A 14,269-nucleotide genomic window follows, 5' to 3' on the forward strand; every position below is an offset into this window, starting at 1 on the left:
GGAGTTGTTAGGTAAAGTTTTGTAGTGATGATTTGTTCAAATGTCTTGTTGTTGACAACACTCGAGGACACACACAAGGATTCAGAAACAAGGATAAACCACTAAGCTGTTGCACTAAACGTATGAGGTAGAAAATAATTTTATTTTACAGAAATAGCTTTTCAGAAAAATGGTGTCTTGGAAAAATACAGTACTCCCGCGGAAATAATACTCGCATCAATCTACGATAATTGACAGTAGTTTTCTGCAAAAAAACAAAAATACTTCTGAGCTGTATGTGAAATCGTTTTTTAAAATGCTAATGCACTTCCTATTCTGGTAATGCTTCATTCATTGACTTCATTGACTACACATTTACATTAAGAAATACTGACAATATCAACAATGCTTCAACGCTCATTTTGACATCTCCGGTTGAACAGTGTTTGTTAACATCTGTAGATCGAATTAACATTTGATCTGCAGTCAAACAGCAAGTCTGACCTGAACCACGCTGCTAACTGCTGGACAGTAAATCCGTCATTATTCAAAGAGTTTGTTCACACAACTGAGCAGCACCTCTGAGTTTCTGCTAGGTTTCTGTGAAATGGAGTTCATTAGTTCCCAGGTAAACCGTAGTGAAGGCGAACTGTGGTCCAGGTTAGCTTAGTTCTAGATGAGTTGTAGTCCAGGTAAGTTTTGGCCCTGGTGTGTTCTGCTCCAGATGAGTTAAGTCCAGGTAAGGTTTGGACCTTTTCTTCTGTTCTAGACTAGTTCTAGTCCAGGTAAGTTTTGGCCTGGGTGTGGTCTGTTCTAGATGAGTTTCAGTCCCGGTAATGTTTGGACCTTGTGTTCTGCTCTTGATGGGTTCTCGTCCCGGTAAAGTTCTGGTCCAGATGACGTCTGATCTAGGTGAGCTGTGGTCCAGGTGAGCGTGCAGGGTTTTGCTCTCAGCGTGGGAAGATCCACTCCTCTTCATCGTTTCCTCCCTCCCTCCCTCCCTCCCTCAGACCGGGTCTGGAAGCAGAACCAGGACCGGCTGGCACAGCTCGTGGATCTCCTCCTCCGGCAGGACTCTCAGCCTGGTGTTGGCCTCCCTGCGGAGCTGCAGAGAACAGAGTCACCTCACACGCCTCCCGCCCAGCCGATCCTGCCAAACGCGCTCCCTTCACACCTCACCTCGGTCACATAGCATTCCCCTTCGTCACCCTCTTGGCTGAACATCCAGACTCGGGTGTGTATGGGCGTGGAACTCACCAGTGCATCTGGCAGGGGTTCCTGGGGCCAGCAGGTATTCAGGAGGGTGGGGTAGCACCTCGTCACAGACCAAAATGCCGCGAGGCCCACACCTGCGACAATCACCACGGCGACGCACGCCACGGTGGGCTTCAGCCAGCCGCGGGCAGATTCCGGAGACACTGCAAGCGAAGGGTCATTGAGAACACGGGGACCAATCGGAACGCAGCGGTTGCCTAACCATGGCAACGACAACACGAACCTCCAGTGAAATCATTGCAAGGAGGCAAGGAGGCAACTAAGCAATCAATCCGAGACACTCGGCAAGAGATTGTGAGATTGTGGCAAGAAGACGAGAGCCCAGCAGCCAATCGGAAAGCACAGAACATAACACCTGACCAACCACGGCAAGGAGAACGCACTTACCGACCAGCCATGAGCACTAGAGCGAGAGTGAGAGAGAGAGTGAAAGAGGCAGAGAGAGAGAGAGAGAGAGAGAGGGAGAGAGAGAGAGAGAGAGAGAGAGAGACAGAGAGAGAGAGGCAGAGAGAGAGGCAGAGAGAGAGAGAGAGAGAGAGAGAGAGAGAGAGGCAGAGAGGATAATGTTCCACAGGCGGAGGGAGGCCGTCTCTTTCGGCGCGGCGCTCACCAGCGATGCTGAAGCACTGCGGCTCTGTACTGGCGCTTCTTCTGTCGTGCACCACGGTCTGCGCGCTCAGGCAGTACGTGGCCCCCTCCTCCAGGCCCCCCAGGTGGAAGGGATTCCTCTCCACCATGATGTGCTGGATGGAGGCCTGCAGGAGACAGAGCCCACATCAGCCAGGCTGAGCCCAGGGGGCTGGGAGACAGCCTCGACCCTCACCACCTCCTCCAGACCCTCACCTCCTGCTCCAGCCCTCACCTCCTCCTCCAGACCCTCACCTCCTGCTCCAGCTCTCACCACCTCTTGCTCCAGCCCTCACCTCCTCCTCCAGCTCTCACCTCCGCCTGCTCCAGCCCCTCGCCCCCTACTCCAGACCTCACCTCCTCCTGCTCCAGACACTCGCCCCCTACTCCAGCCTTCACCTCCCTCTCGTCCAGACCCTCACCTCCTCCTGCTCCAGACCCTCACCCCCTACTCCAGCCTTCACCTCCCTCTCGTCCAGACCTCTCATCTCCTCCTGCTCCAGCCCCCCACCCCTTACTCCAGCCTTCACCTCCCTCTCGTCCAGACCTCTCACCTCCTTCTCCAGGCCCTCCCTCCAGTGCTTCAGGGTCACGTCCACCATCTCGGTGAGGTCCGCAAACACCACGTGGATGGAGTCCCCGGAGACAGCGGCTTTCATTTTGGGCGCCGTCAGGTTGGCTGTTCGCGGGCGGAGAGAAACTCGAGTCATGTGATCCGCGGACAGGCCCAGCTCATGGGATTCTACAGCGCTACAATGTCACGGGAACACTGCGTGTTCTTTGGGGGCAGTACTCTTAAACAGCATCCGCTAGTATTTTTTAAGTGTAATTCCCAGATACACTGTCAGCACCTGTGCCAACAGTGGCCCTGTGCACCTGTGGCCAGGTCAGCGTGAGGTACAATCAGCAAGCCCATAGACACAGGTATCTATTTCAACACACCGCTGGACCACCTAGGCTCACGTACCCAAACGAGAAGTCTGACAAGCATACCAGCTAGTCCAGCAGTTAATTCCTACGAAAACATTGGGGGGAACTGCCCCCCCCCCCCCCCCCCCCCCCCGCCATGTGTATGAGCAGGCCCCTTATGCAACATCCATCTTAGATACGCTGCTTTTTCAGGTTTATTCAACGGCAGCAAAGGATGTCAGGTTTCCGAGCTCAATAACAGTGCGTCTAGTGTCAAGCTTTATGGCTACTGTTACTGACCCCGCTAATGGGTCTGCTTTGTAATTTAATTTCCCCCCTTTTTTAATACAAATATCACCAACAGATCAACATCTTCACCAATGTGGCAGAGTCCATTTCAGTCAGAGCTTCATTTCAGTGGAAATTCAACTTCTAAAGAGCAACGAGGCACGGGAATATTGGAATTGTATGTTGTACAAAGCCTGAATCCTCTATGTTTATAGTAAGCATTTTCGATCTTACAGTATTCCTGTGTGTTTTTTATAGCAGGTTCCTTGTGTGAACATTAATGTGCGAATGTGTGTTAACTGTGGTATGGGCATCTTCAGTGGTCTACATATGTGTCAGTCAGTCAGGCAGTCAGCTGGTCATTCTAGAACTAGGACAGATGGTCTCTAAAACGTTTACGTACATTTTCCCAATAAACACCCGCATGCTAACAACGAGCTAACGTCCACAGGAGCTGTTACAGTATAAACAGGGTCAGCAGCTGAAATACACACACACACACACAGACACGCACGCACACACACACACACACACACACACGCACACACAAACACACACGCACACACACGCACACACACGCACACACGCACACACACACGCACACGCACACACACGCATACACACACGCTCACACACACACACGCACGCACGCACACGCACACACGCATACAGAACAGACATCCCATGATCCCTCACTCTCTCTGCGGTTGAACGGCGTTCCGAGCCTGGTCCAGTCTGACACGCGGCCCCCGCACTCGGCCCTCACGCGGACGTTGTAATCGGAGTCGGAGCCGAAGCCGACCGTCAGGTCGCAGGCGGCGCCGTCGACGTTCCGACAGTAGGGGGCGTCCTCCCAGCTCCCGTTCTTAATGAACAGCTCAAAATACCTGCGGTGAGAGAAATCGCGCTGAAAATCCACACCCAACAATGCAACACAACTGCTCGGCATTTCATACGCGAACCTATACTGAACTGAAGCTAAATCTATACGTGGCCTACGTGACATCCATAAATAATGAGACACAGATTCCTGTAAGGCACACACACACACACACACACACACACCAGACTCACCCCTGGTACTGTACTGAGTAGCTGACAGGGTGGCAGGGGACCTGCAGGGGGCGCCATTTCAGCAAGTGCCTCATGTTGGTTGATTCTATGAAGACTCCTTGTGGTGAGGGTAACTTCCCGGTGTCTGTGTTTTACATAAAAACGGACATGTGAGCATATACACCCAGGCCCCCCCTCCCCACCCCTGTCTAACTGAGAGAAAGCTGTCTCGACTGAGGTCGTTTTGTTTGTACAGATACAAAAAGCAAGCAGCTGCATGTATGCAGTAGGTCCCCTCACATATGTCATGCTGACATCTCCCACCAGCCCCCCTCCACCATACACATACGCACACACACACACAAACACACGCACGCATGCACACACACACACACACACACCCCTCCCACCCTCTCTCCTGATTGTCGTTTCTCGTTACCCTCGTACGCCCCTGGTATGCGCCCCAGGTGTGAAACCTTGACAAGCTGCTGATTTATCATCCCTGTCTTTCATATTCCCGGAGAGGAAAATTTCCAGAACGCGCGGCAAACCGCATCCTTCTCGAGGCGCGCGCAGGGGGCCGTGTCCGACCACGGCCCAAACGAGGTTCTGAGAGGGGCGCGGACGCCGCGTCCGAACACAGGGTTCATTTTTAACAGCTTTTTTTTTTTTTTTTTTACAGCTGTCGTCAGTGCCGTCTTTCGATTCGTTTGAAATAACCCTGCTTGTTGCGCGCGTAAGAGCTCATCTCGGAGAAACCGAAGACATGTTTTTCTAGATCACATTTTTGGTGTGCTAACTGCTCGCCCTCCGGCCATGGTGTCGAACTGCCACTGACTTCTGCTTTTTAACCCTCACACTCGGTACAGGGCACACAGCGGCCGAGGCACAACGCAATGGAGGTTAACGAGAAAATGAAGCAGCACATGAAAATGTGCATTTTTAGTCATTTGTGTGTGAGATGTACTATACCGGTGTATGTCAGTGCATGTGTATGTGTGTATATATGTGTGTGTGTGTGTATATGTGTGTGTGTGTTGGTGTGTGTGTGCTTGTGTGTGTGTGGTTGCTTGTGTGTGTGTGTATATGTCTGTGTGTATATGTTTGTGTGTGTGTGTTGGTGTGTGTGTGCTTGTGTGTGTGTATGTATATGTCTGTGTGTATATGTGTGTGTGAGGGTGCTTGTGTGTGTGTTGGTGTGTGTGTGCTTGTGTGGTTGCTTGTGTGTGTGTATGTATATGTCTGTGTGTATATGTGTGTGTGTGTGTGCTGATGTGTGGCAGTTGGGTATGGTACAGTACCTGTCTCTGTAGCAGGGATGAGGCGTAGGAGCAGAGGCAGTAGAAGCATCAGGGCAGATGGTTCCCCATTCTTAGGCATCCCCTGCTCGCCCCCCCCCCCCCCCCCCCCCCCCCCCCCACACAGTCCTTGGTTCTTCTGTTCTTCTGTTCCTGCAGCCCCTCCCTGCCCCTGGAGAGGGGCACTTTTCCACCCTGTCAGACCAGGGTGAGCACTGTGGAAGAGCTGCTTCCCACGGGAAACCTGATTAATATGACTTACCCCCTGTCCATTCCCCTCAGCCCTCCAGACAAATGCAGACAGGCTGATATAGAAATAGACTCGGTTGAAATAGATGACAAACAAATGCGAAAAAAATCCACACGCCGCCAAAAATCCTTCTCGCCACTAAATAAACAAACAAGTCCTCCTCAGGTCCGGTGCGGGTGGACCGTGTGTGTGTGAGCGTGAGTGAGCAGCGCCGTCTCTGAGTGTGTGTGAGAGCGTGAGTGAGCCGCGCTGTCTCTGAGTGTGTGTGAGAGCGTGAGTGAGCCGCGCTGTCTCTGAGTGTGTGTGTGAGCGTGAGTGAGCAGCGCTGTCTCTGGGTGTGTGTGAGATGCGTGCCGTGGCAGGTGTGTGTCTGAGTGATCGAGTGGTTATGTGGTTTCACTTCACAGTGACTCCACAGTGACGCGTCAGTCCTGTCATGGAAGTTAGACCTGTTCTACCGGCTCCCATTATCGCATCATCATCACCCTGCTTTTCCTATGTCAATCCTTTGTATCTTTGGCTTATTCTGACAGGTTATAAACACACACATACATACATATACACACACATACACACACACACATATACTGTATATATATCATTTTAATACATTCAAATATTAGACTTAGTTCTAAAAATTCATAAATTGCGGTTTAACCCAAAACAAAAGTTAGCAACTGGATATAACTCAAATCCTGCCTTAAATAAACAAAAAATAAATATGTACCATATACCTAACACTAACCTCAGCCATTAATGTAATAATTATAATAATAATAATTATTATTATTATTATAAAATCAGCTCATTAATACAGAAGACTATGCAATAAGACCTAAGACCAAATGGTAGTCATCTTAATTATGTCATGTTTTTACACTGAAAGCATTGCTGTACCAAATAATAGATTTGTTGCAAGATGTAAAACTATCAAATGTGCAAAGATTTCAGCCTAAAGGCTTTGTAAGACGAGTGTTTCTCCCTGGGATGTGTGGTGAAGAGAGATCAGTAGGAGGAGAGTTGTGATTGGTGGACAGGTTGCCTGTGCAATTCTTTAAAAAAAAAAAAAAAAAAAAAAGGTTTTGTTTTGTTATTGATTTCTCTCTCTTAGAGTGGGCTGTACTGCTTGGCTGCTGGCCATACACCCAATATAACAGTCATTTAGCCTCATGGTGGTACAGTAACAATTGTTAATTGTATTACACATTCAGCTAAAGGGCTAGTCCTTGCTGTAATGACACACTTATTCTGACACTGGCAATAATTCATGCATTAAATTGCGTTATCATCATTTACATAAATTTTAGTAAGTCAGCAAAAGAACATTTTGCGCAAAATACAAATAAATGCTTTTGGAAATCTACAAAACAATGAAATTTGTCTTACTTTTACAGACACAATTAGCAATTAGGATGTGCAGGGTGCAAATGTGAACGTTTTGCCTTCTTCAAGAAAGCGTAAGACTTCTCCATATCTGATACTCTTGAGCAAATTCTCTAACGCGTCCGCAGTTGTTTATTTTCTGACAGACACAATGGGGATCATCAGCCCTTGTTTCCAGCCGTCAGTGAAGTAAACTACGCTCAGAATGAGTCATAGCAATAGCTGCCCTGGAGGGATCTCGCTGAGGACACCGTCTGGACCATAGCTTTACCAGACTAGAGCCATGCAGTCTCTCCTTTACCTCCCGATTAGTAATAAGGTACATCCAAGGGCCTTAAATGAGCTGCAACTGTCTCCCCGTCTCTTTTGTTTTCTCTCTCTTTCTTGCTCTCTCCCATGCTCTCTCTTTCTCTCCTCTCTGTATTAATGTGACATTGGACTCTTGCCCAATCTCTGAATTGTTGTGACCAAGATTACTCTTTGTTTCCCTGTGCGTGCGTGTGTGTGTGAGTGTGTGCATTCATGTGTGTGCGTGTGTGCGCGTGTGTGTACATGTATGCATTCGTGTGTGTGTGTGTGTGTGTGTATGTGTGCATTTGAGTGTGCGTGCATGCATTCACGTGTGTGTGTGTGTGTGTGTGTGCGCATTTGCATGTGTCTGTGTGTGTGTGTTTGTATGTGTGTGTGCATGTCATGAGGGAGGGAAGTGCACTCACTGGATTAGCTACAGTGAGGAAGATCCTATGTGACACTGAACACGTAACAGATAAGAGGCAAAGAGAAGGTTCCGGATTCCTGCTCTTCCAAGGACCCTGCGAGGGGGCACACGGACTCACAAACAAGAGTGAAAACATAAAGCCGTAAAACCATGGAGGCTTCACGTCCAGGCGGAAATCCAGTGGCGCGCTGGGGCAGGGCTTCACAAAGCCCAAAGCGGTATCGTTTGGGGCCGCTCCCCTCATCTCCTCTGACCTTAGCGCCCCATTGCCGCTCATGTGTCCGGAGCAAACGAGGGACCGATCTACCGTCGCTGTACCGCCCAGCGGAACATCCAGCGCACGACGCGATTGGCTGTTCTCTCTCAACTGCGGCAAAACCTTTTCACCTTTTTAAAAAAAAAAAATACGACCACTTTTTGGCCTGCTGCTGCCGCAGTTCTTCACAGTTGCGTGCGTTTTGTTTGTCGTGTATTCATTTCCGCATGCAAACTGAGTCCGTTAGACAGACAAAGGAGGGAAAAAACGGTGGTGTGGACACAGTCAATAATGAGAGCACACTCCAACACCCCACCAAAGTCAACTAACAGTGAACAGTAAAACCAAAACCTGGCTCAGTGAGGTTGATGCATCGCCAGGGGCTTAAATGAAGCCTCACTGAAGCTATTTCCGCCTTTGAAATAAAATGCTTAGGGATTAACGCCATTTGACGTAGAATGAAATGTCCATGTTCCTGCTGTGGGGCTTAGGGGCAGACAGTTTTCATCTGCCTGTCTGTAGATTTACTGAACCAGGAAATCAGGGGCGGCAGTGTAGTGTAATGGGTAAGGAACTGGTCTTGTAAACCTAAAGGTCACCCGCTGTACCTGCCAGAGGAGCGACACACTACCACCGAAAAAGGTGGGTGGCCCGCACCCTGAGACCCTCAACCACACCTGTGCCTGGGCCAGCAACAGATGTACAGCATGCCAGTCCCAAACCTAATCAGCATGTCTGTCTGTCTGTCTCTTACTGGGGGACGTATCGAAAAAGCAAGATATTTAGTAACCACTGGCCTGGAATGCTATGTTCATTCTAAATGCTTCTGCAGAAATATTCGAAATGTTTGTGCCTCTTCGCCGGGAGGGAAGGGGGGTGCTCTAGTGCACCCACTGGAATAACCAAGCAGCACATGATATGTTTAAGAATCTGAGTCACACCATGACACAATCACCCAGTCAGTAGCCACATTAACATTGTTCTGCAAGGGGACATTCAGCACAACGTGTTTTACGTACTTTCCTTTGCATTCCAGAGGAAACTGCTTGCAATGCATTTTTTTTTTCCTTGAATGGAACCCTTCGGTCATGTTTGTATGTCTGTCTCCTGACAGAAAAGCAGGTCTGTCTGTCTGTCTCTAACGTACATGCTGTATGGCTGACTGAATCTAATATGCTCAGTTCTTTCTCTCTTTCTCCCAACAGGTTCTATTCTATTCTTGTTGAAGGTCAAGAGAGTTGAAGGTCAGACTATTCTGTGCTTGTTGAAGGTCAAGAGAGTTGAAGGCCAGATAATTTTGTGCTTGTTGAAGGTCAAGAGAGTTGAAGGTCAGACTGTTCATTGACAGTCAAAGCTGTACCAACCTCAGAGAGTGGGAGCATCACGTTTCTCTTATTATTATTATTATTATTATTATTATTATTATTAATAATAATAATAATAATAATAATAATAATAATAATAATAATAATAATAGTAATTTTTATAATCGTTACTTTGGCACTTGGCTTTGTTTTTATTGTACATAATTAATTATGAATTAATTGGTAAATGTATGTGTGTTAAATAAGTATACATGTGGTCATTCAGGTATGATTGCATGTATAAGCTTGGGATGGTATGGTACAGTAGATATTATTTCATGTATTTGTTTTAATAAACTTTTATATTGTTTGATACCACTTGATGTTTAATTTTTTTTAAAGATTTTTTAGATTTATCGGCATGAAATATAAAAATGAATGACTGGTTTCATTTAAAATATCATATAAGTGCCATATAAACAGTAGTTGAAGCTTATTTTCATGTATTCATATACCAGCAGCCTGAAATTGTCCGGGAGAACTTATTGTATAACTTTTCCTGTGCTACCCTCTGTTGGAGAACCATATAACTGCATTCGAACAAAAACAAGAATGCACGGAACTTGCTTGTTTTTTTTTTGTCTGCGAAACCTCGGTAGCTATGCATACTTAAAATGCAAATACAATCTATACTTAAAAACGTCAAAGCTTGCCCGCAGCACATGGCAAGCATACCAAGATTTAAAGTTGAATTTAAGGGTTAAGTTGTAGGCCTACATATCAGACGCCATTCTCTGATATGAATCACGTACAGAGGAAAATAAGAAAACAAAAGACTAATTACACTTTTTTTTAAAAGCCCTTCGATGACCAGGAGGCACGTCCCATAAACAGTAGGCTACGTAGACCATGTTTGTTTGCTAATACCGTTTAGAAATCGGATCGTCTTCTACACTATAATTAAAATGTGCTACAGATACTGAAAACGTTCAACGATATTCATTACATAGGCAAGTACTGCACCTTTAAGTGAACGGTGCAAAGAATGGCGAAGCGGTTGCTTCCATCGGCTTGCTTCACTATCTCGCGTCAGTCCCAGGGTGACGCGCTGCTTACCTAATTTTTACACGACGATGTTATAGAGAGGACCCGTCTGCATGTTACTTTGTTTATGGGGCAACAACACTGTGGAATGATGTGGAGATTGCCATGTTGAAAAAATAACGATAGGAAAATCTTGCGCTCTTGCACCAACACAACGTAAACATCAGTTAATCTGTTCGGCCGGACACCATTCCCTGGCGACGGAGACTCGTTTACCCGTAGGTGCCTTTCCGTTGGTTTTTTATGTGCGATGGGAAGCTGTGAACTTGGATACGCGGAAGTGTGTTGTTGGCTATCAGCAAACGCTGCCTTGCAGTAAAAGGCGCAGCAGGAGCTAAAATGATAACATTATGTAGCACTTGTTTACGACTCAAGCGATGGAATATGTGGTCAGTCCGCTATACACGTTGAATATTCACTGTACCGCATACACTGATGCAGGAATCGCATTGCTACTGTATCTAGATTAGCCTACCTAACCAGCTGTTTTATATATTTTTATAAATTCGCTTGCTATCCAGTCGTACTCCGAGAACGCTTCAACCAAGGTATGTGATATTAGCGACTGCTGCTCAGCCTCTCAGTATATAAGCAACGTCGTTGACAGTTGGCAAACTGTGTCAAATAAATTCCCAAGTTTCCAAACAACCGCGTGTTTATGGGTTCAAAATTTGTTGCCCTAGCAACCGACATTGATAAAGCGCTGACCAGAGGATGTTGGGATTCTTTTGAGTCTCTGCCCTAATTAAATCAGTGGCACCGTTTTTTTGGTTGCTATGCGTGTTAACAGATTCCACATCCCTTCCTAATTTAGCGATAGTTGTTTGTGTTCATGAACACCAGAGCACTGTCAGGCTAGGTGCGGTTCGAGGGGTGTGTAGACCTACATCAGATGCAAAATTAGACTGATGACAAGTGACAAGTGCTGTAAGGTGACATCTTGAATAAATTCCCTGTTACACACAGTCAAGTAGTGGGTCAGTTTGATAAAAATAAGTGCTCGTGACTGCTGCACGTCCCTGAGCATTCTTACTGTTACCAAAGGGGGGCCTGACCGTAAAAGTTTGAGTAAAGGCAGAGTAGCGTTGTGACATTCGGCTCCCCGGGCTCTCTTGGTCCTGCAGGGGTATGTCGGATCCAGGGGGCCAGGCGAAACGGCCGTGGAAGAAGCACATTGCGGACCAGCTGAAGCAGAGGGACCGGGTGCAGAGGCAGGCCTTCGAGGAGCTCATCCACCAATGTGAGAGCGGCTGGCAGCTTCTTCCACAGGGGCTGGGCCAATCATTACATGACATTACATTACAGGCATTTGGCAGACGCTCTTATCCAGAGCGACGATCGCTGTGCTCCGTCGCTGTCTGCTTTCTCGTGGGTGGCCAATCGCTGTGCTCCGTCAGCACCTGCTTTCTCGTGGCTGGCCAATCGCTGTGCTTGAGCAGAGCCTACTCCCAAAGGGATGAGCCAATTTGTGCGTTCAATCAGCAACTGTTCAACAAGGGATAGCCAGTCACTTCGCTACACTAAAGCTGTAATTGCTCCCCAGGGGCTGGACCAATCGCTGCTCCCGCCTACTCCCAGGAGAATGTCGTAGTAGTGTCTGTCTATCTGGATCATGTTGCACTGTGGAGTCTCATCAAGTGTTGTGGTGGCATTGAAGTGACGGGTGTGGACTTTGTTACCTACTGCTGTGTGTGTGTGCGTGTGTGTGTGTGTGCATGTGTGTGTGTGTGTGTGTGTGTGTGTGTGTGTGTGTGTGTGCTTCAGATAATCGGCTCCTCGAGAAATCTGACCTACAGGCTGTCTGGTCAGAGAGACTCCAGACTGACAAGTTTGACCATCAGAACAGACATGACCTCAGGTAGGACTACAACACAAAGGAGATACATCCCTGTGTGTGTGTGTGTGTATGTGTCTGTGTAGATGTGTGTGTGTGTTTGAGTTTGTGTGTGTGTGTGTTTGTGTGTGCTGTGTGCATGCCTATTGTATGTGTGTGTGTTTGTGTCTGTGTAAATGTGTTTTTGTGTTTGTGTATGTGTCTGTGTGCGTGTGTGTGTTTGTGTGTGCTGTGTGCACGCCTATTGTATGTGTGTGTGTTTGTGTGTGTGTCTGTGTATATGTGTGTCTGTGTCTGTGTAAATATGTTTTTGTGTTTGTGTGTGTGTATGTGTCTGTGTCTGTGTGTGTGTGTGTGTCTGTGTGTTTGTGTGCGTATTGCGGGTGCGTTTGTGTATTGTTCAGTACCGTGGTTTGCGGGGACTCTCTGTGTTCTGCAGCCCTGCGGCAGAAGCGGGTCGTGGGGACGCACTGCTGCAGGAGATGGCTCACATCCGCATCCGGCACCAGGAGGAGCTGACCGAGCTGCACAAGAAGAGAGGAGAGGTCTGTCCGTCTGTCCGCCTGTCTGTCCCCCGTCCCTCTGTCTGCCGCTGCTCAGTCCCTTCATTTACCCCTCTAAGGTGTAAGATCCCGGATGTGTGATTAGAACATTCTAATTCTGATGTAACGATCGCTACTGGCAACAGAAATCGGTGGAGTTCTAGAACACTGACTTAAGAATCTGAAAAAAAACGTTTCTTCAAAGAGAATCTGCTCTTCAAAGTGTAAAACTAGCCACTGCAGCTCACTGGTGCAGAGTTTTGCCTGTGGGTACAGTTTCTGCATGCATGCACCTGATTTTGCAAAATAGGAAAATTAAGCATGAAATATGAGTTAACAGTCCTGACGTCGGCTGTACAGCTGACTTCCATCTCCACCCTGTAGCCCCGAGCACTCCTAATGTAATTCATTCTGGTTTTTAATGGCTTGGCATATCTCTCTGTGCATATGTGCGACTGTGGTTCGAGGGTTGGCGTAGGTAACTTGCATTTTCTTGCTTTAGTGATGTTGCTTTAGTAACATTTTGCGACGGATACAGCTTACTCTTGTGATTTGTAATTGGCCCACTCAAGTTAAGGTAGTAAAAGAAAAATTGGAAGTTGGTCAGTGATTGGTCACTGTTGGGCAGTGCTGGTCAGTGATTGGTGCCTGGACTCTTGTTTCCTTGCAGCTGGCCCAGAATGTGATAGAACTTAATAACCTGATCCAGCTGAAGGACAAGGAGATTCAGACCAATGAGGCTCAGTGAGTGTGGAACAAGCTGAGCGTGTGTTTGTGCTTTTTTGTGAAAGTGTGTGTGCGTGCGTGCATGCACGTGTGCGTGTGTGTTTGTATGTGTGTGTGTGTGTGCGAGCATGCACATCCTTGTGCATATGTGTGTGTGTGCGTGTGTGTGTGTATGTGTGTGCACGTGTGTGTTTGTGTGTGTGCGTCCATGCATGTGTGCACGTGTGTGTGTATGTGCCTGTGTGTGCGTATATGCATGTGCACGTGTGTGTGCCTGTGCATGTGTGCCTCTCTGAGCCTCGCTCTGCCCCCTGCTGGCAGGATACTGCAGTACCAGCGGCGCATCTCTGAGCTGGAGGCGGAGTGCCGGGGCCTGGGCGGCAGCCTGCAGGACCTGGAGCGGGCCAATCAGACGCTGCGGGACGAGTACGACGCCCTGCAGATCACCTTCGGCGCGCTGGAGGAGAAGCTGCGCCGCGCCACCGAGGACAACCAGGAGCTGGTCTCCCGCTGGATGGCCGAGAAGGCCCAGGAGGCCAACCTCCTCAACGCAGAGAACGAGAAGGACACCAGGTAATCACAACCAGGAGGCCAACCGCCTCAACGCAGAGAACGAGAAGGACACCAGGTAATCACAACCAGGAGGCTAACCGCCTCAACGCAGAGAACGAGAAGGACACCAGGTAATCACAACCAGGAGGCTAACCGCCTCAACGCAGAGAA

General features: G+C 48.1%; 2 protein-coding genes across 6 annotated transcripts in view; one reads left to right on the forward strand and one right to left on the reverse strand.

The window, feature by feature from the left end:
• Nucleotides 1-121: 121 nt before the first annotated feature.
• crfb16 (cytokine receptor family member B16) lies at nucleotides 122-10,422 on the reverse strand. Of its 3 annotated transcripts, XM_035421429.1 has the most exons (7): nucleotides 5,433-5,515; nucleotides 4,153-4,276; nucleotides 3,775-3,965; nucleotides 2,436-2,560; nucleotides 1,865-2,009; nucleotides 1,237-1,397; nucleotides 122-1,084 (listed from the first exon to the last, which is right to left on the reverse strand). In XM_035421429.1, exons 1-7 carry the CDS (start codon nucleotides 5,509-5,511, stop codon nucleotides 986-988), a joined length of 924 nt encoding a protein of 307 aa, XP_035277320.1. In that variant the 5' UTR covers nucleotides 5,512-5,515; the 3' UTR covers nucleotides 122-985. The 3 variants fall into 3 exon arrangements, with proteins under 3 accessions (XP_035277320.1, XP_035277321.1, XP_035277319.1); XM_035421430.1 differs by lacking the exons at nucleotides 122-1,084; nucleotides 5,433-5,515 and adding an exon at nucleotides 10,364-10,422 and having other exon boundaries at nucleotides 1,097-1,397; XM_035421428.1 differs by lacking the exon at nucleotides 122-1,084 and having other exon boundaries at nucleotides 1,097-1,397.
• Nucleotides 10,423-10,479: 57 nt separating this feature from the next.
• The window catches only part of LOC118229457 (autophagy-related protein 16-1-like), a 12,665-nt gene continuing 8,875 nt past the window's right edge, over nucleotides 10,480-14,269 (forward strand). Inside the window, exons 1-6 of one of the 3 annotated variants that reach the window (XM_035421418.1) lie at nucleotides 10,480-10,662; nucleotides 11,569-11,684; nucleotides 12,209-12,302; nucleotides 12,718-12,823; nucleotides 13,491-13,564; nucleotides 13,868-14,119. In XM_035421418.1, coding sequence (XP_035277309.1) covers nucleotides 11,573-11,684; nucleotides 12,209-12,302; nucleotides 12,718-12,823; nucleotides 13,491-13,564; nucleotides 13,868-14,119 — 638 coding nt within the window. In that variant the 5' untranslated portion in view covers nucleotides 10,480-10,662; nucleotides 11,569-11,572. Of the gene's footprint in view, nucleotides 10,663-10,728; nucleotides 10,993-11,568; nucleotides 11,685-12,208; nucleotides 12,303-12,717; nucleotides 12,824-13,490; nucleotides 13,565-13,867; nucleotides 14,120-14,269 lie in introns of those variants that run through there. The other 2 variants (XM_035421416.1, XM_035421417.1) reach the window with 2 other exon arrangements.

This window comes from Anguilla anguilla, chromosome 6 (genome assembly GCF_013347855.1).
Source record: "Anguilla anguilla isolate fAngAng1 chromosome 6, fAngAng1.pri, whole genome shotgun sequence".
NCBI classification, from domain to species: Eukaryota; Metazoa; Chordata; class Actinopteri; order Anguilliformes; family Anguillidae; genus Anguilla; species Anguilla anguilla.